At 38.7% G+C, this 24163-nt stretch overlaps 9 protein-coding genes across 9 annotated transcripts; 2 read left to right on the plus strand and 7 right to left on the minus strand. All coding sequences in view use genetic code 12, as the record gives it.

Annotated features, from left to right (window-relative positions):
* Window positions 1-330: 330 nt before the first annotated feature.
* On the plus strand, window positions 331-1686 carry I9W82_003187 (Ran guanyl-nucleotide exchange factor; the record flags this gene model as incomplete). The annotated part of the gene is made up of 1 exon (XM_067692125.1): window positions 331-1686. One exon carries the CDS (start codon window positions 331-333, stop codon window positions 1684-1686), a length of 1356 nt encoding a protein of 451 aa, XP_067548536.1.
* Window positions 1687-1808: 122 nt separating this feature from the next.
* POL3 (DNA-directed DNA polymerase delta) lies at window positions 1809-5051 on the minus strand (the record flags this gene model as incomplete). Its single annotated transcript, XM_067692126.1, has 1 exon — window positions 1809-5051. The coding sequence occupies one exon, from the start codon at window positions 5049-5051 to the stop codon at window positions 1809-1811; it is 3243 nt and encodes a 1080-aa protein (XP_067548537.1).
* A 523-nt stretch (window positions 5052-5574) lies between these two features.
* On the minus strand, window positions 5575-10881 carry RIM15 (protein kinase; the record flags this gene model as incomplete). The annotated part of the gene is made up of 1 exon (XM_067692127.1): window positions 5575-10881. The coding sequence occupies one exon, from the start codon at window positions 10879-10881 to the stop codon at window positions 5575-5577; it is 5307 nt and encodes a 1768-aa protein (XP_067548538.1).
* Window positions 10882-12320: 1439 nt separating this feature from the next.
* MET28 (Met28p) lies at window positions 12321-13118 on the minus strand (the record flags this gene model as incomplete). Its single annotated transcript, XM_067692129.1, has 1 exon — window positions 12321-13118. One exon carries the CDS (start codon window positions 13116-13118, stop codon window positions 12321-12323), a length of 798 nt encoding a protein of 265 aa, XP_067548539.1.
* Window positions 13119-13992: 874 nt separating this feature from the next.
* Window positions 13993-15693, minus strand: RTF1 (Rtf1p; the record flags this gene model as incomplete). Its single annotated transcript, XM_067692130.1, has 1 exon — window positions 13993-15693. One exon carries the CDS (start codon window positions 15691-15693, stop codon window positions 13993-13995), a length of 1701 nt encoding a protein of 566 aa, XP_067548540.1.
* A 607-nt stretch (window positions 15694-16300) lies between these two features.
* Window positions 16301-16585, minus strand: RPS28B (40S ribosomal protein eS28; the record flags this gene model as incomplete). The annotated part of the gene is made up of 2 exons (XM_067692131.1): window positions 16301-16501; window positions 16583-16585. 2 exons carry the CDS (start codon window positions 16583-16585, stop codon window positions 16301-16303), a joined length of 204 nt encoding a protein of 67 aa, XP_067548541.1.
* A 1229-nt stretch (window positions 16586-17814) lies between these two features.
* I9W82_003193 (uncharacterized protein) lies at window positions 17815-19194 on the plus strand (the record flags this gene model as incomplete). Its single annotated transcript, XM_067692132.1, has 1 exon — window positions 17815-19194. The coding sequence occupies one exon, from the start codon at window positions 17815-17817 to the stop codon at window positions 19192-19194; it is 1380 nt and encodes a 459-aa protein (XP_067548542.1).
* A 3-nt stretch (window positions 19195-19197) lies between these two features.
* Window positions 19198-21111, minus strand: I9W82_003194 (uncharacterized protein; the record flags this gene model as incomplete). Its single annotated transcript, XM_067692133.1, has 1 exon — window positions 19198-21111. One exon carries the CDS (start codon window positions 21109-21111, stop codon window positions 19198-19200), a length of 1914 nt encoding a protein of 637 aa, XP_067548543.1.
* Window positions 21112-22071: 960 nt separating this feature from the next.
* NPT1 (nicotinate phosphoribosyltransferase) lies at window positions 22072-23346 on the minus strand (the record flags this gene model as incomplete). The annotated part of the gene is made up of 1 exon (XM_067692134.1): window positions 22072-23346. The coding sequence occupies one exon, from the start codon at window positions 23344-23346 to the stop codon at window positions 22072-22074; it is 1275 nt and encodes a 424-aa protein (XP_067548544.1).
* Between the last annotated feature and the right edge of the window lie 817 nt (window positions 23347-24163).

Consider the following 24163-nt stretch of genomic DNA (forward strand, 5'->3'; position numbering starts at 1 on the left):
TTTGGTGCCTGTGTGAAGTCGTCGTAGTCTCTGACATGTGGTGGACTGCTCTCCCTGTATTTTTTTTTGTGCGTTGCATAAAGATTTTTTCGAAAGTCGCATCATCGCAATTTCGGACATTGTTCACAGATATTTTTAATTTTTTGTCCACCGTATTTCGTCATACGGCAACATACAATTTTGTCTTCACTACAGTAAAAGATGGTGGCATTGGAAAGAAAGAGAAAGTCAGAAGAGAACATCTCAAATGGAACACACAAAAGACTGAAGTCTTTCGCGACTTCCTCTTTTGTTTTGCATTCATACTCTAAATTGCCCGACATCAATGCGATGCCGTCAGCCAAAAATATCGGACTTGACATATTTGTTTGGGGAACAGGTTCAATGTGTGAATTAGGCTTGGGCCCAGCTGCGAATACAAAAGAAGTTAAAAGACCAAGATTGAATCCATACTTAACAGAGGAGAAGTTAGGCAACACCAAAATTGTTGATTTCGCGGTGGGAGGAATGCACACTTTGGCGCTTGACGGAAAGAATCGGGTTTGGTCTTGGGGGACCAATGACAGCGGAGTATTAGGGAGAGATACGTCTCACTCAAAGGAGGTTTTAAAGGACGCCGATGCAGCTGAAAGTGATGACGAAGATGGTGACTTGAACGAAGCAGAGGCTACACCTGATTTAGTTCAGGGCTTGAATGCCAAAGAACCTATTGTTCAATTAGTTGCAACCGACAACCTAAGTGCGGCTTTGTTGTCAAACGGTGACGTCTATGCTTGGGGTTGCTTTAGGTGTAACGAGGGTTTGTTGGGCTTTTTACGAGATGAGATTAAAATGCAAAGAACTCCAATGAAAATTTCGGAGCTTAAAAACATTGTTCAGATAGCAGGTGGAAAGGACCATGTGTTGGCACTTGATTCCAAAGGAATTGTTTATGCTTGGGGAAATGGACAACAATATCAATTGGGTCGTCGAATTTTGGAAAGACATCGTTTTAGAAGTTTGGAGCCACAACAATTTGGTCTCTATGATATTAAATACGTAGCTAGTGGCGACTATCACTGCTTTGCGATTGATCATAATGATCAGGTATATGCGTGGGGGTTAAATCAGTTTGGACAATGTGCGCTCACAGGCTCAAATGGCGAATTGGAGGATGGTTCGGTTTTAATGAAGCCGACTTTAATACCAGAATTGTGCAACTTGGGAATTAAGCAGATTGCAGCAGGGGAGCATCATACCCTTGCTCTCACAGGCGATGGAAAGGTCTTAGCATGGGGAAGGTATGATATGAAAGAAGTAGGCATTCCCGAGGAAGAACTTCCTAAATCAACCTATAAGGATCAACATGGTAAGCCAAGATCTGTTCCTATCCCAACACAACTCAAATTCGGACGTGGTGCTGACGTGAAAATTAAAACGATCGGAGTAGGATCTCATCATTCTTTTGCCGTAACTGACGATGGTGTTGTTTACTCGTGGGGATTTTCCGAAACATATGCCCCTGGGTTAGGTAATTTGGATGAAGATGTAGAAAAACCGACAAGAATCATGAACACGGCTACCAAATATGAAGATATTTTGATGATTGGAGCTGGCGGCCAATTTTCCATTAGCGGAGGAGTTAAAATAGAGGATGAGGAAGCTGCAGAGGCAAGATTAGAAAAATATGAAGATATGGAAGACTAAAAATAAATAAAAACACTTTCAATTGAACAAACGTATAACAATATACATAAAGTGGACGTTTCCTGAATTAACATCTCTTGAGTTGGCGTAAATGAGCTAGTAAACCATTGCACACAGCTTATCTACCAGTTAGTTTCATTCCATTTGACAAGTTCTATAGCTTGTTGATGCACGTCTTTTTGAACCTTTTTTCTCATATAAAATATAGGACAGTCCTTGTTTGAGCAAAGAACTTCCTGGTGTAATGACCCTTGACACCTTTGACATTCAGTCCATAATCTTGAAAACTTATTCTCCAAATAATTCATTTGCGAAAGAGCATTAGTGTATAATCCTGGACCTTTACCCTCATCAATACAATTGTGGCACAATGCGCCATTGTTTCCCGCTTTTAATGGCGTCTTGCAATTGACGCATACCTCAGACTTTTTTGCAAATTTCATAAGGCCACCCGTCTTCGGAGCTGACATTTTTATGGTCCTCGTGTGAGCACCCTCTAACAATTCATTCGTTTTAGAAACACCTAAAATTGGAATGAATATTCTTTCTAATGGTTTTTTCATCTGCAGGTCTAGATAGTATTTCACATCAATTGGTAAGGAGTTCTCCAAAACATACAAAGGATCCTCAGATTTTTCATAATTTTTGTCACCACCTGTCTTGATTATCACATACGCTACTCTGTCACCTAAGGTGGGAGCTGAACCGGCATCTCTTTTCCGCATCCTCTCAGCCAATTCCACATGGGCCTGTTTTGCAGAATAGTCGTGCTTGGAGTAGGCTTTGGTAATTACCAATTGGGAAAGATCGACTCTATTCTGTAAAAGGTCGGCAATGGTTTGCTTGACAAATCTCTGCGCTTTCTCCACGTCCCTTTCTTCTAAAATAAACTCCAACACCTTAGTAACCACGTTCTGTACCAATCGACAATTGTCACGTCTTACTGTCTCAATTCCTTTGGTATCCATTTTGTCAAACTTATCGGGCCTTGTCCAATACAAACCCGCATATCTCTTCTTGTTTATCAATAGATAAGGAAAATACACCTTCTCGAATTCTAATTTGATGGGCTTTTGAAACTTTGACGAAACATAATTTGCCGCCTCTTCCCCAAGCTTCATACACGTTTCTAGATCCTGGTAACCGAACTTTACCATAACAGAATCTGTATCACCATAAATAACCTTTGCATCATATGGGTGACCGTTCTTCTTGGAATAATGTTCCTGGACTTCATTTTTAGTCTTTTCAATCATTTGTCGTCCAAATGCTGTCACAGAAGATGAGATCGCGAGACAAGGCAATTTTCCAACAGTGGCACCTGTAAATCCATAGACCGAATTAGCAGAAATCTTCAACGCAAGTTGCCTACCATTAAGGACGTCTTTTTTAAAAGGATCCGATTCGTTTTTCAAGTCCGCTTTTGCCTTTTTCCTTGCTGTCAACAATTCATTCAAGATTGTAGGCAAAATGCCCTTCTTTTTATCTGCGCGAACAAAGTAGTCGCCATTGGGTGTTTTCGTGTACTCTGACTCTGTCAAACCAAATGCATTGATTGAATTTTTATTGAGTAATGTAGTATAGCATAAATTATGTGCCATCATAATTGATGGATACAAGGAGCTGAAATCCAAAGTAGCAATTGGAACATCGTAGTAGCCTCTCTCTGGTTCTATCACCGTTGCCCCTTCAAACTCCTCACTCGAGCCTTCACTTTTCATGTTTGGAATGACAATGTCTTCTTGTAAACATTTCCTAAACAATTGAGACACAACTTTAATTTGTTGACCTCTGGAAAGTAAGTAAGAAAATGGGACACCAGTGACTCTGGCCATTTCAGTATAATTGACCAAACACATCAAATTGTCCAATAACCGAAGCGGTAAGTATGCATCTTTGAGGCAGTACACAGCCAAACGTCTTCTAGTCTCTTTGTTCCCATTCTGCAAGTCAGTAATAATAGAATGCTGAACATCTTCTTTTTGCTCGCCCAAGAAATGCGCCGATACAGAATTGAGTGTGTATGACCTCAATTTGTACTCTCTTTGGATAAATTGAAGCAAATCCAACTGCATTCGACCTTCTATGTTGACCACTTTACTTTCCCTAGTTCCGTACGCCCTCGAACTGAAAACAGTATCTTTGATCTCTTGTTTGACACTCTTCAATCTACCAAAATAAGGAAATTTATGAACTTTCAAGGCTTTCGCTCTGTCTAGCAAATACGGGATGTCAAAATTGGCAGTATTGTACCCAATAATGACATCAGGATCCACCTCATTGACAAAGTCTCTCCAGTGAAGTAACATGTCCTCTTCTTTTTCGTGCTCGTATATTTGCGATCCAATTATGGATGCACATGTATTAACCGTGAATACATTTCTCACAAACGGCTTAGCATCCCCTGACTTCTGCACAACATTTGCAATCTGAATAACAGGATCGTGTTCCGCCTCAGGGAATATACCTTTTCTACCAGCACATTCTATATCAAATGACAAAATACGCAAAGGAGCCATTTTCAACCATTCCTTTTCGGATTGATGAGCTATCAAATCCTTATAATCGATCGAGCATTCAATCTGACACGTCGAAATTTTGTTGCTCTTCATCTTATACTTGGTTCTGGGTAACGTAATCCATGACATTCCTGTGATGTTACAATCAACCATCAATCTCAAAAGGTAGTTTATGTTATCATAAGTAACACTTTGATGGATGGGGAACAAATCTTCGAATCGAATTTCCGCTTTCTCAAAGGCACCTCTCAACCTGGTAATATTTCTATTGTTGTTTACATATATTTTGAAAAATGGAGTCTTAATGTTATTATTGTAGCCCCATATGGATTCCTTCATATGTATTTGTACGTCGACCACTCCATCGTAGTTTGCTTTTAAATAACTTGTAAATTGAGCCAAGTGCTGGTCCTTGACAAATCCTTTTGGGACAGGAGAATAAAAGTAATGAATAAATCCAGTCACACTGCATAGAACAGAGTACCCTTCTTGAGTAATTCCAAAGAACCTGGCATAAGTCCCATCATTCTCGTTGTACTCTTCACCATCCAACTGTTGAAAAGAAACGTCTTCCTTGTTAGGGTCAAAATCAGCAGGAAGCAGAGGTCTAGACCAAGTTTGATCACCATCAATGCTAGCGCCTTGGGCTGCCTGAGTCATATCAACCAACTCCTTTTCGAATTCAGATGGTTCTTCTGATCCATTCGGTCTCTTGAGTTTTTTGAAAATCTTCTCTTGTGATTCATTGATTTCAATCAGAGGTGTTGCAGTAGCAATTTGTGACGCTACAGGGAGCGAGTGCGCTTGATCTTGATGGATTTCCTGAAACGGTCTTTTTGATGACATTCTGGATATTATAGGCACAAAGTGATACAGATCCAAGGGCAAAGTCACGTAAAAGAAGGAGGATGGAGACGCGGTTTGAGAAAGTAAAAGTGCAGAAGCAAAAAAAAACAAAAAGAGAATTTTGTGCGGCAAGCGCATGACGCGTGTGTAGCAAAGTTGTACAGAAAAACCAATCAGTAGCACCATCAGTGAACCATTAATATCACTTATGTCGTCTGGAGATGGAGTTGACCTCTTTGATTAATAGCTACTGAACCCTCTTATCGCGTGATTAATAAAATTTTAACGCACAGATTATCATGTTTAGGATTGAATAGGAGTTTCAAGAGGTACTGTAGCCAGAAGTCTGTGTAGAAGTTAGCCCTTGAATGAGAAACTAATCAGATAGGCATCAGTTAGAATTAATAAATAGATAAACTCTTTCAGTTAAATATACATTGTAAACATGTCAGGATCATCTGGAGTCCCACAAAGCAACAGCTAAAGAAGATGCACAAGGGAGCAACTAAAACAACTTCATAGATCAATCAATCACGGCTTCATCACTCGATACGTTTCGCAAACACTCTTTAACTTTCTCAAAAGTCACCGGTTTTTCAATAACATAGTCAAAGCATTGTGCTTTTCTAGCTTCATTACCGAAACCAGTAACAGCAACAATTGGAGTGGTGGAATTCTGTCCCGCAGTGAATCTGATCAACTTGACAGCATCAATAGATTCAACTTTAGTAAGCTTCAACGCGGTCATGATGAGATCAAACTTCACTTGACTTGTTGCTCTCTTGATCAAGTCTTCACCATCGCAAACAGAAACAACTATACACCCAGCTCTTTCCAATAGCTTCACAACTTGATGGCGTACAGACGATATTGGCTCACAATACAACACATCGAGCTCATGATTTATTGAAATTTCTTCCGACATTCTCGAGCTTTCTCTTCGTCGTTGCACCCTCAACAACGCATTGGATCGTGTTGTTTCCTCTGAATCTGACGAGTTCGGCGACGAAGTATCCCTAAAGAAAGAATGATGGGCATTGAAGACATTCGGATTCAAGTATGAATAAAGCCCCGGGTTGGAAGCTGGAGCTAAATTTGAATTTGTAGACGGGCTAGTAGCTGGTTTTCCAAAACCTTGGAAAAATGGCGAACTATTAGCTCTTTGATGTGAAAATGAAGATGTAGTGTTTGGAGAATCTTGATTTGTATCTTCACCCAGAGAATACGTGCTAACCGTAGAAGGTATTCTTTCATGTTTACCAAATGAAACAGTAGGACTTTCAAACATTCGATGTGGGGACTGTGATCTATTGTGTGCATTTGCTGGTGAGCCCAGACCAAAACTTGGCGGGGATATAGGTCTTTTGAAAGGACTAGACGTAACGGTGGTGTTGATCAAATTTAGGCCAGATCCACTACCGGGTGCATTCCCAAATGACAAGCCTCTCGATCTAATTACTGGTGTGCCTTCCAGAGAAGAAGACGAGAAACTGTTCCTGTGTTCCAAATGTTCAGACTTTAATCTATTGATAATATCCTTGTTTTGCTTTTCCAACACTGACAAGTTCCTAAAATGGAACAGTCCAAACTCTCCAGCTTCTCCCAATCTACTTGATCGACGTTCTTTTTTAGTCAGTGACGATGACGCTGTATTAGCTAAAGATAAGTGGGCAGAGCTGACCGAGTCTCCCCTTTGAGCCTTGCTTTCTGCTTCTTTGTCTTCATCAGATGAAGACGACTCATCATTTGGAAATTGTGCTAAGGAGGCACCCCGTAAATCAAAGTAGTCAGTCAGCTCAGGGTTGTCCACGTTGGGAACGAACGGCGCAGGCTCTTCGAAAAGAGTATCCCAGTTGATGCCCTTAAAAAATGGATGTGTCATTATTTCTTCGGCCCCTTGGGAACCCAACCTATTTTCTGGATTTAATTCCAAAAGTCGGTTAATCAAGTCCTTGGCTGCTGGGGAGCAAAACTTTGAATCTTCTTCAGGTGGCAAATCTGGCCAATCAATTTCACCTCCCAATATATTGTCAAAAACCTTTCCAGGGGTATCAGCATGAAATGGGGGATACCCGTACAAGAATTCAAACAAGATGCATCCAATTGACCACCAATCAGATGCTTCACTTTGCCCTATACCTCGGATAGTCTCAGGTGCGAGGTAGTCGGGTGTACCAACAAATCTTTTAACACCCCCATTATCTCCTTCGACATCTGCACGCATCTCCGAGCCTGAAATTACAGTTGTCGCAACTTTTGGGTCATACAATGCGTAGTTTGTAATTGACGAGTTTGAGGAATCATCATCCATGATAGCAAAGGACGACTCTGATGCAGTTCTTGGAATAATGGGTTTCAATAACGGAGATTCCAATCCACCAGAATTAGACCGAGCTCCTGGTCTATGCTTATTACTGCCAAATGTTTCTAAAAATTGCATAGTGGGGGATGCCGCAGCTGGAAGTGAATTTGTTGGCGTATGATTTTGATGGGCTAACCTTGACCTTTCCAAAGAAGGTGAGAGCACAATGGAGCTAGCTGAACTATTTCTTTTCCCACTATGCTGGTCATCATTGTCGAGACCTGCAGAGTTTGGACCGCTTGCAGTTCCAGTTGCTACCCCACTTGCACTGCCACTACCACTACCACTACCGCTACCACTACCACCATGAGTTCCAAAAATACTACGGAACAATTCGATACTCTGCTCATTGACGCTACTCTTTCTGTGATTAGTTTGACGACCAACAACACCTAATCTCGATAAGCCAAAATCAGTGAGCTTCAAATGCCCTTCCTTGTCTATCAAGATGTTATCTGGCTTCAAATCACGATGAATGATACCTCTCTCATGCAAATCATTTACACCAACAATTATTTCTGCAATATACCGCGCAGACCAATCGATCCCCAATACTCCCAACGTTTTAATCAAATTTCCACAATCACCACCATTCAAATACTCCATGACCAAGTATAAAAAATCTCTTGATTGAAAACTTGAGTATAATTGCGCCACATAAGGAGAATCACTTTGTCGCATCATCACTGCTCTTTCAGATTTAACGTTGAGAACCTGGTTTTTAGCAATCATATCACGCTTACGAAGACATTTGATAGCAACATACTCACCTGTCAACTTCCTCTTTGCAAGAAATACCGAACCAAAAGCTCCTTTACTTATGGGCTTTACAATTTCATAGTCTTTGATACCAGCTGGTTTTGCTGGTGCTTGCTGTGTTGAAACAAGTAGTGGAGATAAAGGAGGCCTCGAAACTGAACTACTTAATTGGCTTGGTGTTCCATGGATAAGCGAATATGATGGAGAATTTTGTTGCATTGGAGTAGCAGCTGTGTCCAAAGATAGTTTCGTAATTTTTTTATCGATTCCAGCGCCACTAAGATCTGAATCGTTTGACGGTATTACCATTGGTGACTGCTTTACAGCACTACTTCTTTGAATGGATGTCAAACTGCTCTTTTCCGCGTAAGGCGCTGGTGATAAATGCCGTATAGGGGAGGAATAATTGGTATTGTTTCCTGATGAAGTTCGCGAAACTTCATTGGACGGGTGCCGCTGCGGTACTTCATTCCAACTTGATTTTCTTCGCCCAGATAGTGACGAGGACGATGAATGGCGAGATGCGTGTCTTGAGTCATTCATCAATAAATCCTTTGGGGTGACGACATTCTCAAAATGAGAATCCTGAAGTAGTTCCATTGGACTTTTACTTCTAGATGGCTTGGGTGCAAACATGGGTGGCTGCTCTAAGTTGAAAAGACTATTTCTTCGTGACTCATGTACCAGGTTGTTCCCTTCTCGGACTTGAGGCGATTGGGATTGCGTTAAGCTTACCGATTGTGGCACAACTGGCAGTCTTGACCGTTCTATGCTTTCCGATGGCGTACAGCTTCTAGATAATTTAGCGGCAGTTTGACATCTGATCTTCTCAACTGTTTCTCTCACTGTTTCCAAAACTAACAAGTCGACTTCACTTTTAATTTTATTCAGATATTGCAAAATGGAAACCAATCTTGATAAAGTTTCCAACTTTTCATTTACTAAATCTTTGGTGTCTTCAAGTATTTGCTTAATAGCCAAGTCGGATGTTTCTATGCTCGCGGGATGCATCACCAAATTTAAGGACTTTTCAGAATTAGGAGAAAAAGATATAAGGTTTTGTAAATCATCCCTCACATTATTAATAGAAGGAGGATTAATTGCTATTGCTTCGTCACACAATTCCTTTATTCTTTGTAAAGTACCGAATGGGAATTTTTTTGAATACATCAAGCTTTTATTCCTTGATTGAAAGTTTTTTGTCACCACCTTATTTGCAAGTCTAGGAGACGAACTTTCACTTGCAACTAATGGTAATGCTAAACCTTTATAGTCACGAATAACAGGCAGCAAGTTTGTAGAAGAATTTTCTTCATCAGATGAACTCAGGGATATTGACAGATGTGATGAGGTATTTGGCAGTAACAGGGCCTGTGACAGGCTTTGTGACAGAACCAATTGCTGCTGCTGCTGCTGGCCAGAGACAAGAATGTTTCCCGGTTGCAGGTACAAGTTTGGTTGTTGAGTTTGAAGAGCCAAACTTTCCATTATCTTGTTGATCAATTCTCGTTGTTCAATAATAGCATCTTGACATTGTTGCAAATTTTCAGCGGCACGGTGTTCAATTAGACATAAATCACTATGTTTTTCAATAAACCACGCTGGAATATTTGTTTCACAGATTCTACACAAGATTGTGTTTGGTTGAGGAACATATTCCTCTTCGGTAACACCCAACAGTTTCAAATTCATTAAGTACCCTTCAAAGATCTCTGACCCGAATCCCAACAAATCAATTAGGGCAGTGGGTATCGATAGCTCTAAATCAATTTGAACAAATGGTCTTACTGTCCACATGGAATGGGTAGGACGTTTGGTTTGTGAATCATGAATTAGGATACCTTGAGCTTCAAGCTCTATATAACCTCCATCATTAGACAAGGCAGTTGACACTGAACTATGTTGAGACGATTGGTCATTCTCTTTCGCCGTTTGAATCTCTTCCTCATCTAAGGGTACATAGTCTTCGACAGGTAAATCGATCTCGTTGACATCTTCCATTGAATTGTGAGGAGTTAGTCGGCCCTCGTTGCCTACACTGGTCATATCACAAATTATATCTTCCACATTTCCACGAATCTCGTTCCCTTCAATATCATGCCTTGTGTGATTTGTGGCAGTGATAAACTTTACTTTGTAACTAGCATCGTCGACAGTCATTGAATCAATTGCTTGGTTGAAGACCTTGTAATCCTCTTCATTGTTTCCCAATATAATTTTCGAAATAGGTCGGTTAACAATTTTGCTTATTGAAGTACCAACAATGTATTCCCAATTTTGAGACAAGTATCGGATGCCACCATCGAGGTCTAATTCCATAATTATTGTTGGATTATTCAGTGATGCCAACCTCAAATCAATTTGTTCTTCTAGTGACTTATAAGTCCCAGTATAATCGTCCATATTTTGCAAAGGAAATCGGTATGGTTCTGCACCTTTTGAATCACGATCGGGATTTGGGGTTTCAAACTCAGTGTGTTCATCTTTCGTATTTAATTTAATGCGAGGTCTGTCTGTAGACAAGGAACTTGCTTTATTCGAAGCATCATACGAAGGAGCAAGCTGTTGGGATTGATTTGTATTTCCAATTACATTTGGATTGTTATCCACTTGTTGATGTGGTTCCTGATGTTGTGGTGATATCGATCGGTCTTCTTCTGTATTATGGTGAGGTCGACTAGTACTGCGGAATACATTGACATTGTCCATTGTTGTGTTGTGTTGTGTTGTGTGGTATTGTGTTGTGTGTGCCTTTTATTTCTTTGTTATGTTTGATGTAAAACTGTACCCCTTTTTTCTTTTGAGTGGGGAGAAAGACACTGGTTGACCAAAAGTATGTACCAGTATTTTAAATGTTGGCTTAATACAGCTACACCATGTATTCGTCTATCAAAAGGCAAGTGGTTGTAATGGTTTGTAACTATGTCTTTAGTATTAAAGAATGGTGTATTTTAAGGCAAGTGATTTTCTGTTACAGTACTAAAAAAGTTTTGTTGTTAGTTTCAACACAAAGCAGAGTGTAGATTTACTGAAGAGAAAAGATACAGTCACGAACTTTACACTGTACTGTATATATATTGTACAACAACGGTAAAGGAGACAAGTATGTAGATCTTTCTATCTTATCACCAGTACTGCTAAGACTACTAACGCTAGTATTATTAGAGTTAGTGGAAATGTTGTGCATGTGATTAACGATTTCTTTCCCACTAATGTAAAGTTTGGTCTAAATTTGGCACCAAAATTGGGCAAATGTATTGTGAATTAGAGCATATGCTGAATAACTCAATGTACATCTAGAGAACAATACTGAATACCCAAAATAAAAGTCAATTAATATACCAACTAAGATATATATATATATGTTATACTTTTTGAAAAGTGAACTTTAAACGGAAAACAATTTGTTGGAAATTGCTCCTTAATAATTCCAAGGGTTGATTGAAAGCATCTCTTTCTAAGAGGGGGCAGATTAAGAAAATGGTATCTCTTTTTCTCCTCCTATCTCAAAAGTAGCTTCAGCACAACCTCCATGAACTGAATTGTTGAATCTATAAACATTGTTTTTAAATAAAAAAAAAAGGGTGGTTGGAAACACAAACAAATAAAAAATCACCTGGGACAAGTACCCAAAAGGCAAACTCACAAACAGACAAACCATCATTGGAATTGCTGTCAACAACACCGAAGCATGGTACTAATAATAAAAAATTATGACAAAAAGAAAAAGGGACTAAACAAACAAACTGTGTCATAATGGCAGCTGTTGTGTCTCTGTCTCTCTGTCTCTCTTTCTTTTTTTCTCATACACCAAACACCGAGAGTTGGATCTCGAATTGAAAAAAATCATGAAAAAAATATAAATGTAAGGGTTGGTCGTTCTTTCGTCGTTATGGTCGTAAAAAAAAAACTATTTTGGTAATGATAGGATGGTGGGTGGTACAGAAAGATGTTTTGTATGTTGAATTACAAAACACTTCTACCAACGTGGGATAAATTGGAAAATGATGATATATATAAAAAAAAAAGGGTGGTAAAATTGGATTGTGGAGTAGATGAAAACCACAAGTTCTGGCGGGGAGTAAACTTTTCCTTCTCAGAAGAAACTATTCAAAGCTAACACCACACACTAGAGCTATCGTTGCCAATCAAACAGTGTACTCAAAGTTTGATTTACTATCAAGAATAGACTTTTTCTTTATAGATTCAAGCAAATCGATATTCTTTTGTTCATTTTGTTGGAAAATTATACTCTTTAAGCACTTGTTTTCCATTTCCATAGTTTTTAACTTTTTTTCCAACAAGACAACTTTTTCTTCCAATTCTTTGGCTTTTCTTTCCATTTCTTGTTCCTTCAACTTCTTTTTGATTCTAAATCTTGCACTAGCAGCAGTATTTCTCTTTTTCTTATCATCAAGTGAGCTGTGCGATGGTAAGGATGTAGTATTGGAAGTCTGATTAGCATAATTTGGTTGTTGTGGATTGCTGTATACTGAAGAAGTGTAAGGAGTAGACGCTACTGAATTTGGTGATGGCACACCTGGTGCATTTACTGTCAATGAAAAGTCATGAGTAGTAGATTGAGGAGCTGAAGGACGATGTGGTTTAGAAAAAGGTTCCTTATATTGCTGTTGCTCATGATGATGATGATGGTGGTGGTATGGTTGTTGTTGTTGTTGTTGTTGATGGTGTTGTTGAATAGGCTTGATTGGAACAACAGTGTCATCTCCAATAACATCGAGTGAATAAAATTCATTAGCAGCACCACTGAATAAGTCTAAATGTTGTTGAATATCCTCTTCAGTGATCAAGTCGTGGTTGCCGTTTGATGAAGGAGAAAACATGTGATTATTATTGCTACCAGTGGTACCAATAGTATTATTACTTTCATCCTCATATTCTAAATTCAATCCATTCAAGTAGTAATTAGGATGGAAAGAAGACATTTCGTTAGTGGTGGTAGTATTTTCTGTTGTGTGTGTGTCTGTGTGTGTTTCTCTAAAAAAAGTGGATTAGATGAAGAGATGAATTATGAAAAGGGGTGTCTTGGTTTAAATGAAAAACTTTTTTTTTTTTCTTTTTTTCTTCTTTTTTTTGTTGTTTGTTGTTTTATATGCAGTATAACGTTATATTATTAATATAACCAAATACCAATTTACCAAATACCAAATACCAACAACTATACTTAAAGTTATCTACTTTCTCTTTTATGAATAATACTATTAGTGTATCTACTATAGACATTAGTAACTGAATATAGTAATACAATACAACCTAAGATATTAACTATACAGTTAAACACAATCTTCACTCTACAGTAGTACTATTACAATTCTGACTCATAATAAATTATAGTTGCCTCGGATATTACCGTATTCGGATAAACACAAAAGTAAAATTACCACACACACACACTCTATACACTTATTAGTGAAGTAAAACAAAACATACTTAATACACCTCTACAAAACCACAAGAGTAAGAGTTACAGTTTCACTTTCATACCACCAGGAACAATATATATATACTATATGTATAAAGAGATTAATTAAGTTACTTTTACTTTACTTTACTTTACTTTTACTTTTTTTTTTTTTTTCATCGCGGTTAATTGGATTTCGGCATTTGAAAAGAACCGTTTGTAATCGGGCAATTTATATTCCAAGCGTAAATCAAAGAGCATTTTATCAAGTTTAAAATCACCACAGTAAGAAGTCAATTACTTCCACTCATCTATACAATCACTACTGAAAGCAAAATGACAAAAAAAAAAAAAAAGAAAAAACATAAAACAAAAAACAAAATACCTCTCTTTTCTTTTTAAATAAACAACTCAATATCCACATCAATCAGTTTAATCAATTTGTCCATCTCTCCTAAATCTCGATAAGTGGACTTTGCAATCTCTTCTTCTTGTTTTGTTTTTTCATTAATCAACTCTTGCATATTGACACTCTTTAAAGCTTTAGCATTTTCCTCATTTATCAAATCTTGATAAAACATCCGAGTAACAGTCTTCAATCTTGAAAATGGATCTCCATCTTGATTAGATTGATTTTGTAAATTAGATTTCAGTTTAATTTCAGCTTTTCTAATATTTTCTTGATTCAATTTACGATTTCTTTCATTCACCTTGGCTATACTTGATTGCATAGCTTGTGCTTCAACAACTTCTGTTGCTTCTGTGTTACTGCCCACTTTGGTTGAATTTGGATCTTGTAATACATTCTCAATAGCCTTCAATTCTTCAATAATCTCTTTATTCCTTTGTAAATTACCCTCTTGTTTAGAAATCTTCAATTCATCCATCAATTTGGCCTTGGCTTTAACAGCATCATATGTTGTATATTTACCAGTTTTCTGTTGCATACGCAGCTTTCTAGCAATCATCTCATTAATATCCTTATCACTCAATCCTTTGTTAAATAAACTTTGTAATTGATCATATTTGTCATTAACATCATCAAGTAAATCAATAGTTTCACCAGTCTTGTCAAGTTCTTTTAAATATCTATCAAACTCTTCTTGTGTTATTGGTGAATCAGAAAATATATTCATTGCAAATGGCTTTTTCTGATTCTTGTTTTGGCTAACCAAAAAATATAAATCAAATTTAGAACTTCCAATTCGATATGATCTTTCTGGTCTTGCTTTAATATCAATAATCTTAACCATCCTATACAATGGCTTTCGAGTTACCTTGTCAACACCAAGATTGACTTTAGTATATGTGTCCAACACAGCATCATCAAATCCTGGATGATAACAATATTGTGCCAACAATGTTCTTCCCACCTTGATTCGATTTATATCATCCAATTTCGCCACCTCCGTCAGTCTCTTACGTTTAGACTTTGATACACCACCCCACATAACTTCACCTTCACTTTCATCATTATATGCGTCTTCCTCTTCTTCTTCATCCTCCAACAATTCCTCATCATCTTCATCCTCCTCCTCCTCATCACCAGACTCCACTTCATAATCATCACGTCTTCTACTTTGTCTTCTTGTATGCTTTTCCCTCTCCTTCTTCAACTCACTCAATTTAGATTCCTTCTTTGATTTGGCACCACCAGCCTTCAGACGAGTAGAAGTTCTCAAATTCTCACTTCGAGCCAGTTTTGGCTCACGTTGTGTCTTCATACGCTGCTGCAAATACTGACGTTCTTTAAACTTATCCATCTCCTGTGATCTCTCAAAAAGAATCTCTTCTCTCTTGATTTCATCCATTGCCTCCAATTCCTCACGATCCTCTTCATTTCTATATTTACCTTCCAATGGATATGGATTCACCAACTCAGCTTCTTCTTCTTCTTCTTCTTCGCTCTCAGCAGCTTCATCATAATATCCTGTATTATCTCCCCCACTCGATCCCGTTTTACGACGTTTGGCCAAAACAGTATCATCGTCATCGGATTCATATTCCATGTTACTGCGTTTTGAGGTGGCTGAACCAGCATCGGACTCATAATCATCCCCCCCTGCCAATGCCAACAAGTCGTCTTCTAAATCAGACATTTTAGTAGTTCAGTTTGATTGATTGGTTGTGTATTGTTTATGAATAATGTGTGACAACACTTATTGCTCAATGTGGGTTTTTTTCAATGATTGTGTTTGTCCACACAAATCTCACCAAAGTAATGTCGCAAAGAGAGGACCAACACCAATGTCTCAACATAGCTTTCCGCGACTCAAACGTTTTTACTCATTTACACGACCTTTAGGGCTCAGCCCGCAAAAATTTAAAGTTCACGTGCATGCCTTTTTTTTAGAGAAGAACACAATAACGCTTTACAATTAGAGAGATTAAGTTGACACGCTTTGGAGTAAACGAAACAGAGCATAGATAAGCTCCACGGCACATCCTAGCCTCTGCAACATTGCTCCCCCCCCATAGATAAAAACTGTAATAAATGACATGTATTAATAACGGGGATTACGTATGATTTATCCACATCATTATGCAACAAACTACTTCAAATTCCTTCATAGCTCATGATAAGCTAGCTCTTCCAATACTTTCTCCTCTCTTGACCATTCAAAACACCCATTTTCTAATCAGTCTAAGTGTTGGCTTGAAATACATCCACAAACAAGCTGACAAGAAAAACAATTGTAAAAGGACTTAACGCAATCTTCTGGCTTCTCTTTCTGATTCCATCAAACACAAGATGTCGTTTTCTCTAACTGGACCCTTGACGTTTCTGACGATGGTTCTTGAAGCATCTTCCAAGAATTCAACTCTAACTTGAGTAACACCACCTCTTGAACCGGTTCTACCCAAAACTTTAATGACTTTAGCTAATGTGACTGGAGTTTTAGTGTCCTGATGATAATGTTAGTAAAATGATGATACTTTTCCATAGGTGGATATCGTAGACTAACCCACTGAATCGTATTAACATACCATGTTGATAAATCTGCTGTCGATATGTGAATAAATCGAAGGTAAAAGTGAAAGAAAAAAAAAAATTTCGATTGAAAAATATTTTGATGAGAGTGAAGAAAAAAAAAAAAAATGAAAAGGCGTGTACACGAGAACAAAATCTAGAAGCATCTTCAAAAGAGTCTCTGTGTAGAGCCTGCTAGTATTACCAGTGAGCAAGTTGTAGCCACAACACTACAACTAGATAGGTTTAGTACACAGTCGAGTTCAAAGCTACAGAGGCATATGTCTTCATCAAAACGCGTATACTTGTGGATTTCTTTAGGCAATTTGCGTTGCTTTGAGCATAAGAGGGTAAAACTGAACAAGCCAGACATGTTTGTATGACTGGATCGTACCTTTATAAAGCAGTAGATACAGACTCCGCTTCTCTAAATGGAAATGTTGTAAATTTTGCAATCACTTTATAGATAGAGAAAAATAAAGAAAAGCTGCGTTTGCAGTAAGTTACAAATTTTTTTGCAGGAAAACTGTTGTACGTATTGGTTCAAACACAGGACAAAGAACTGGTCTTATCTGACTTGCCAGCATTCACTGCCACATTGGCCTGCGTCATCAAGCTCATTCACACCATCGTTACGCTCTTCCCGGAGTGGTTATGTGCATTTTGTGTGAGCATAACAAAACATGGTCCGATTTTTGAGATACACTCAAAAAAAGTGGATTCCAACCTTGGATCCACCGTTAGACACGTTGATAGCTGCATTTTGCGCTCCGTGCACTGCCAGAAGTCCAAAAAAATTTTTTGGACGTCCCTAGGAGGGCGGAAGCATGTCAAAATTTTTGCTCGGATTTAAGCCCAAATAGGTAATCCCGAACAATTTAAGGGTACGTCTCAGCTGTTGAAGAGAAATGCCTCCAGCCAGGGGATGAGTCGGAAAACTGCAAACATACTCCCTTCGGAAAGCGATTCCTACAATTTTCCCCTTATGAGGCCATAGCTAATTGCTCTACCAGTGTGTCGGATTTAAAGGAATCATCTTCGGCTGATAAAAAGAAATTTCAAGCTAATTTCGCGGTTATCAACAAAAACACACTACATCATACATTTTAACATTCTTTGCAGATTTCCGACTCAAAATTGTTTGGCTTTTCATGCGCCTTCGAATATTTGGCCTGACACTAATATCTGAGTATAAAAAACTGCACAAGTTTGCTCTTGAAACACTATAGATACCACTGCATCACCAAATATGTCAACAACGCAAGAGTCACCAGTCACTGCAACGACTCTGATACCATCGGGCTTGCCATCCGATAACACGTTATCCACTTCAACAACCAAAACAACAGACTCTCGCCCCAAGAAGATCAATGAATTCAACGATGGTAGAGAGAAACCTCACTACAGTTGGGGTCAGAGCTGGAAAGACTGGTTTAAACAAAGCTGGAGCTCAAGCTATAATGATTTGAGTATTGAAAGCAAGTTATTATCCCAATTACCATTCTATCCAGACAGTGATGGTAAGAGGAGAGCTAGTGTTATCAACACTGACATTGGAGATGGCCAATTTATTCACGAGTTCTACATTGAAAATATCGAGAAAGATGAAACGCCAGAAATTTGTAAAGAATTCGTTCTCGTACATGGATATGCTGCATCACTTGGTTTATTTATAGACAATTTCGACCTGTTGAGCTCCATCCCAGGGACAAAGATTCACGCTATCGACCTTCTCGGCTTTGGCTTGAGTTCAAGACCAAAGTTTCCCAATTTGACTTCATCCAACAAGCAGGAAATATACAAAGTGGAGGATTGGTTTATAGATCCTATAGAGACTTGGAGGAAGAAGCGAGGCATTCAAAAATTCGTACTCATGGGCCATTCTTTTGGAGGATACTTGAGTTGTGCTTATGCTATGAAATATAACAAGATGATAACAAATCCAGTTACTGGCCTTCAGTCAAATTTAATTGATAAACTAGTACTTATAAGTCCGGTGGGAGTGGAGCGAAACAAGTACTCGTATTTGAACAAAGAATCCAACCCTCGGATTTCTGTTGAACAGGAGGTCTTGGCTGACCAGGAAGATATAGTAGAGGGCAAACCATTGGAAGAGCCTCCAAAGACACGCACAAGAAAGCTTTTTGATTACATGTGGGAGCGAAACTATTCACCGTTTTCAATAATTAGAAATTCAGGTCCAGCAAAGTCGAAACTTATCTCAAGATGGACAACGCACAGATTTGCTCATGTTTATTATCAAGACCAAGAGAGTTTTCAAAACATGCACGATTACATTTATAGAATATTCAATGGGAAAGGCTCTGGTGAATATGCAATTACCAGAGTATTGGCAGTTGGTGCATTACCCAAGCTTCCTTTGATAGACCGATGCCCCAAAAAATTTGTCGACATGAAATTGCCTACACTTTGGATGTATGGAGACAAGGATTGGATGAATGATGAAGCAGGATTGGAAATGACAAATGAAATAAATAATTTGTCAATCAATGAGTATTCTAGGAAATTGGCCTCGTTTAAAATTCTTAGAAACGCGGGGCATCATCTTTATCTTGATAATCCTCCCGACTTCACTAGAGCTATTTTCAAATTCCTCAACCTTAAATAGAAACTACACAATTTTATTTAATTCAGTTTTGCAATATTCTTGTATCTCTTTCAACTTTTGTCGTTGCATTTGCTCGATTTTATTGTACTCGTGGTCGACCTGAGCCTGCAAGTCATTTCTCTTGTGAAGTACTTCAAACTCAACTCTTTTCAATTTATTTATCAAATTTGACGAAAACAATTTGAACGCTTCTTGCATTACATCGATAGTATCTTCAGTTTCTGACGTCTTATCTGTCGTGGAATGCCATTCGGTAAACTCTGCATTTAACGGAGTGGAAGTACGAACTGGAATTTGGGCATCGAACTGCAAAGGTGCTTGAGTTTTTGCTAACCTATCAATGCGTTCTTTAGGGGCCATGACTATCTGCAGCGATTCATCTTGCTCAAATTTTGAGCTTTCATCTGGGACAAACAAGCGGGAGGATGATTTTGTAACATCTGCATCCTGCTGAGAAGGGTTTTGCGAGCATTCGCGAGGGGCACAGTCATCTCTGCCAACAACTTGTTCGGCATCCTTTTCATCCCTCTTTGTTATGGTATTTGTGGTACCCTCATTTCTGCTTGCTTTGACACCAACTTGATCCTTTTCCAGGAAGCTTCTTCCATCTTCATTTTCCACTTGTTTGCTAACTGCACCCAGATGAGGCGTCCCACCTAAAGTCCCAGTTTTTTCAAACGTCGAGTCAAAATCCAGGGTCAAATCCCACTCATCAGAAAGCTTTTTCCTCTTGTTAGTACCTTTGCGCTCACGACCGACTGACTGATAGATACGTTTGCCTCTTCGGGCCTCAAAGCTTTGGATCTTTGCTTTCTCAACTGCGGAGCCCAAGTGGCCGTTAGGAGGAGCTTCGTGATGATCCAGTACCACGTTGATAGCCACCTTTCTCTTCTTCTGAAGAGAGCTCAAGTATTGAACCAACCAATTAAAGTGCAACACGTTTTTCATCTGCAATTTCATACTCAATTTTCTCTTGATGGTTCCATCAGAAAGCATGGCCGCTAATGTCATGTTAAAAGCATCAGTTGCTGCCCGTTTTGAGCGTGTTTTTGGCCCCATGATACACGATAAATCAAGTTTCACTATCAAATTTGGAAATGTTCTGAATGACTCGAGACATTTGAGGTTGACATGGTGACAACCAAACTGATGCTTGAATTCAACCCAAATGTGTAGCAAGTGACGATCTATTGGTTGTACGTAGCATTGATGACTTGCTAGCTCCTCAGTATCAGACTCTATCAGACACTGAATCAAATTTTTAAAATTGGGATTGATAGTTTCAATGTATTTTATATAGGGTGTTGACAACCCTGGAAGAAAGGACGCATCAAGCCCAACCGTTGTGATTAATCTGATTAGATTCATCAATGTGGTAAAGTCCCTATTAAGGTGCTTCATTCTTTCAAATTTTGCCAAGTTTTCTCTTGTGTTTAGGGCCCCCCTTATAAGGTCGGCGATGGTGCCATTCGTGGCAATCTTAACCAACATATCCGCACTCAACCAATTCCAAGCAGGACAATTGCTCAAACAATCGTCAACAAGTTTATGCAAAAGTACAGAATCGTGTATTTGAACGTTGACCTTCACAAGCAAAGGCCACAAAGATTTAATGAGATCACAAAAATGGCACCTCATGAATTCATTCAAGTATAGATGCATCAAGAAATAACTTATCCTTTCTTCACATCTGTCTTCGTGATATATATAGCTGCATAGGTCACCAATGCACCTCTTTATTATTTCCACTTGGTTCAAGGTCACTGGTGTTCCAGCAGCCAATTCGTTGAGCGATGCGTTGATCGCAAATATTTCTCGTTTACTCAACCTTACTGCGCCCGACGAGCTCAATCTTTTCTCCGAAAGGTTGTAGTTGAGTTCCTGGAAAAGCTCAACAAATGTAGTAACACTTTTCATTTGTTAAGCGTGGCTTCAGTGTGTATATATGTGTGTGTGTGTGTGTTTAACTTTCGTGAAAGGAGAAATTTCATGTGGTAGGAAATTTTGCAGCACATTCAAAAGTGACCAGAAAGAGCTGAGATTGTTTAGATACTGTCTGAATCTTAACAGACGGTATAAATTTTGTATTCCAGGGTTAGTTGCCGTTGCAAGTAGAAGAAAGCTTTGATTTTATCACTTTGACGTATTAGCTTGGTTCGAATCCTCTGGTTTGCCGCGATTATTTTGATGCCAATGGGGATATTCCACAGATGTGAAAGCTTAAAGAATCTGTCAACCAAATGATTTGCTTAGATTTTTAAAGTATTGGCGTCCATATCTTACTGATGAGGCTATTCTGTGGATAATTATTACTCATTAATTTCCCCTTCTTTCTAAATAGAAGAATAGACTGATGATGTTATTCATGGCTCACCAGGTAAAGCAGCCAGTCTTGCAGTAATCTGATTCTAAGTGTGTACACCAAAAAGCGTACGCATGTATTTCAAATGAACTGTTTGTGCTTCTTTTTATCGAATCACATCAAGCATCTTTCATTCTTCCCATTCATACAAGGACATAACCGAGTAAATAATTTTCATGACAGAATAAGGACCTGACTTAAATAAAGAGATTGAACTTAAAAGTATTCCCATCGATGTACCCAATCGATGCTTGAAAGGCTTGTCTTTACGAAAAAAAGACTGAGGGCAAGTACTTAAGGCTAGAAGCATGATAAGCAGTATCCAGTGAGCTAAAGATCATTATAAGGAAGAAACAAGGAGAAAGATGTAGATACCACTTCTGGTTTAGAAAAAAAAAAAATAGTATCTGAATGGTCATTTCAAAAAAAACGTTACTAAAATAGTTCCCATAACTGTATGATTAAAACCCACTCTATAAATAGTGCAAAAGCTATCTCTTATCCACACACACACACTACCATCTATGGGCTTCGTCTCCTCCTTCCCATTGTCTCTCGCTATATCCCAATTCCTTTTTGACTCTCTTCACCGTTTCGGGATCACCCATATTCTTTCCAATATTGTCACTAATTTTAATGGCAGGATACCCATTTGCTTCACTCAACTTAATGACTATATTTAAAGGCTGCGATTTCTCACCTGTTGTTGCGTTAACAAAATCATTTGTGAAAAAGGTTCCAATTCCAAAAGTGCTCAATAAACCATCTTTATCGGCCCTTTGTTTATACTTCAAACACTTCTCCACGTTCAATGAGTCACTGAAACAAATCACTTTGGTATGAGGCTCAATCCCATTCTTCCTGTAATGCTCTGCAATTTTGTCAGTGTATAATTCTGGGTCACCAGAGTCTTGCCTCACACCTGCATAATCGTCAATATACGGCTTAGCAAAAACACTGAGATAGTTATCAGTCCCAAAAGTGTCAGTTAACGCGAGTCCAGCATACTTGGGAGTGAATGTATCAATCCAATAATCCATGGCCAACTTGTTGGCTTGCCTGTAGTTTTGAGTGATGGCTGCGATGCCCATATACCACTCATGCGCAACTGTTCCAATTGGTGGAAGATCGTACTTTTTAGCAAAATAAACATTGGATGTACCACTAACAAATTTTGAGTTCAATCGTTCACCAGTGTCCTTGATTGCCTTAATGACAATCTCCTGAGCTTGAAAAGATCTCCTCCGTCTTGTTCCAAACTCACTGAAATTACACTGTGCTGCGTGAAGTTCCTCCACTTTGCGAGTCGCAAGCTCGACTTGATGTTCGTAGTTCCAATCGGTGTCAACAAATTTAAAGTAAGCCTCAGATATCAAGGCTAAAATTGGAATCTCATACAATATGGTATCACTCCAACTTCCAGCTATTTCCAACCCAAAATTATCGTCATCTTCGAAGTACTTGATTTGGGAAACGGGATCAAGGTGAAATGACTTCAAGTATTCTAAGTAAGCACTAGGCAATTGAGGTAAAGCTGCTTGCAAGTATGTTATCTCTTCATCCGAAAATTTAATTTCTCCCAAGTGGCCAATTTGCGTCTTTAACCAATCCACAGCCGCTGAATTGAGTTTTAAATCCGGTGTCCTGTTGGTGTACTTATACTTTACTGGAGTTTGAGGAAAATGTTTGTGGACTGCTGCATGCATAAAGAGCTTGTAAAGGTCTGTGTCCAACAATGACGAAATAGCAAAGTCTTCTGTACTATTCTGGCTCATTACGGAAGTACTCATCTGCAATTGACACTGGAAATTAGTTGTCCAAGTCGATTGGTGAAAAGTGATGAAGGAAACAAATTTGATTTTCATTTTTCGCCCCTCGAATTCTCAAACGTTTCTCAGTTGAAGCAAAAGAGAAAAATAGATAAGGGATGATATGCGGTGCGAAGGTACACAAGAAAGTATTGCATGAGACAAAGTTTAAGGTCAGCCAATGAGTATATTATTAAGAAGCGAGTGCCACTCGGACGTCAAGGATTGGAGGGTTTGACTGATGTACAACGTTTCGAGGAAATGCAGTGGCTTAGAGTGAAAATTTCGAGTTAAATCAGGATGAGAGTACTCACCATTATGTCCAACTATTTGCGTGGAGGAAAACACAGGAATGGAAATGGTTGTTGAATCAATCCCATTTGCAACGAATGTCGAGGGTTTTGCTTTGGGAAAACTACTAAATGTGGTGGTTACGGAGGAGCCCAACCGTTTAGATAATTATGATTCTGCATTCGAAGTTTTTCACGTCAGGAGTCACGAGCAGGTATACTTTGAAAAAGTGGAACAGAAGGCGATAAAGAAGACCAAGAATGAACAAGCAGTCACACCTGAATAAACTACCATCGTGTGTGATATACGGACAGACTAAAGTGTACCTGATGGGCACGTAAGACGAAGATGTAGCCGTTGGTGGCCCTTTTGTAACGAATTTGAAGAATATTGAAGTGTGTATAACATTGCTGAACTGAAGCGAAACAAGTATAACCAAATGCAATACTGGTGATGATTTGCATACAGAATGTCAAACGAGGTAGGAATGTATTGCAACGAAACTACA

The sequence above is a fragment of the Candida metapsilosis genome (genome assembly GCF_017655625.1).
Source record: "Candida metapsilosis strain BP57 chromosome Unknown scaffold3, whole genome shotgun sequence".
Classification (NCBI taxonomy): Eukaryota; Fungi; Ascomycota; class Pichiomycetes; order Serinales; family Debaryomycetaceae; genus Lodderomyces; species Lodderomyces metapsilosis.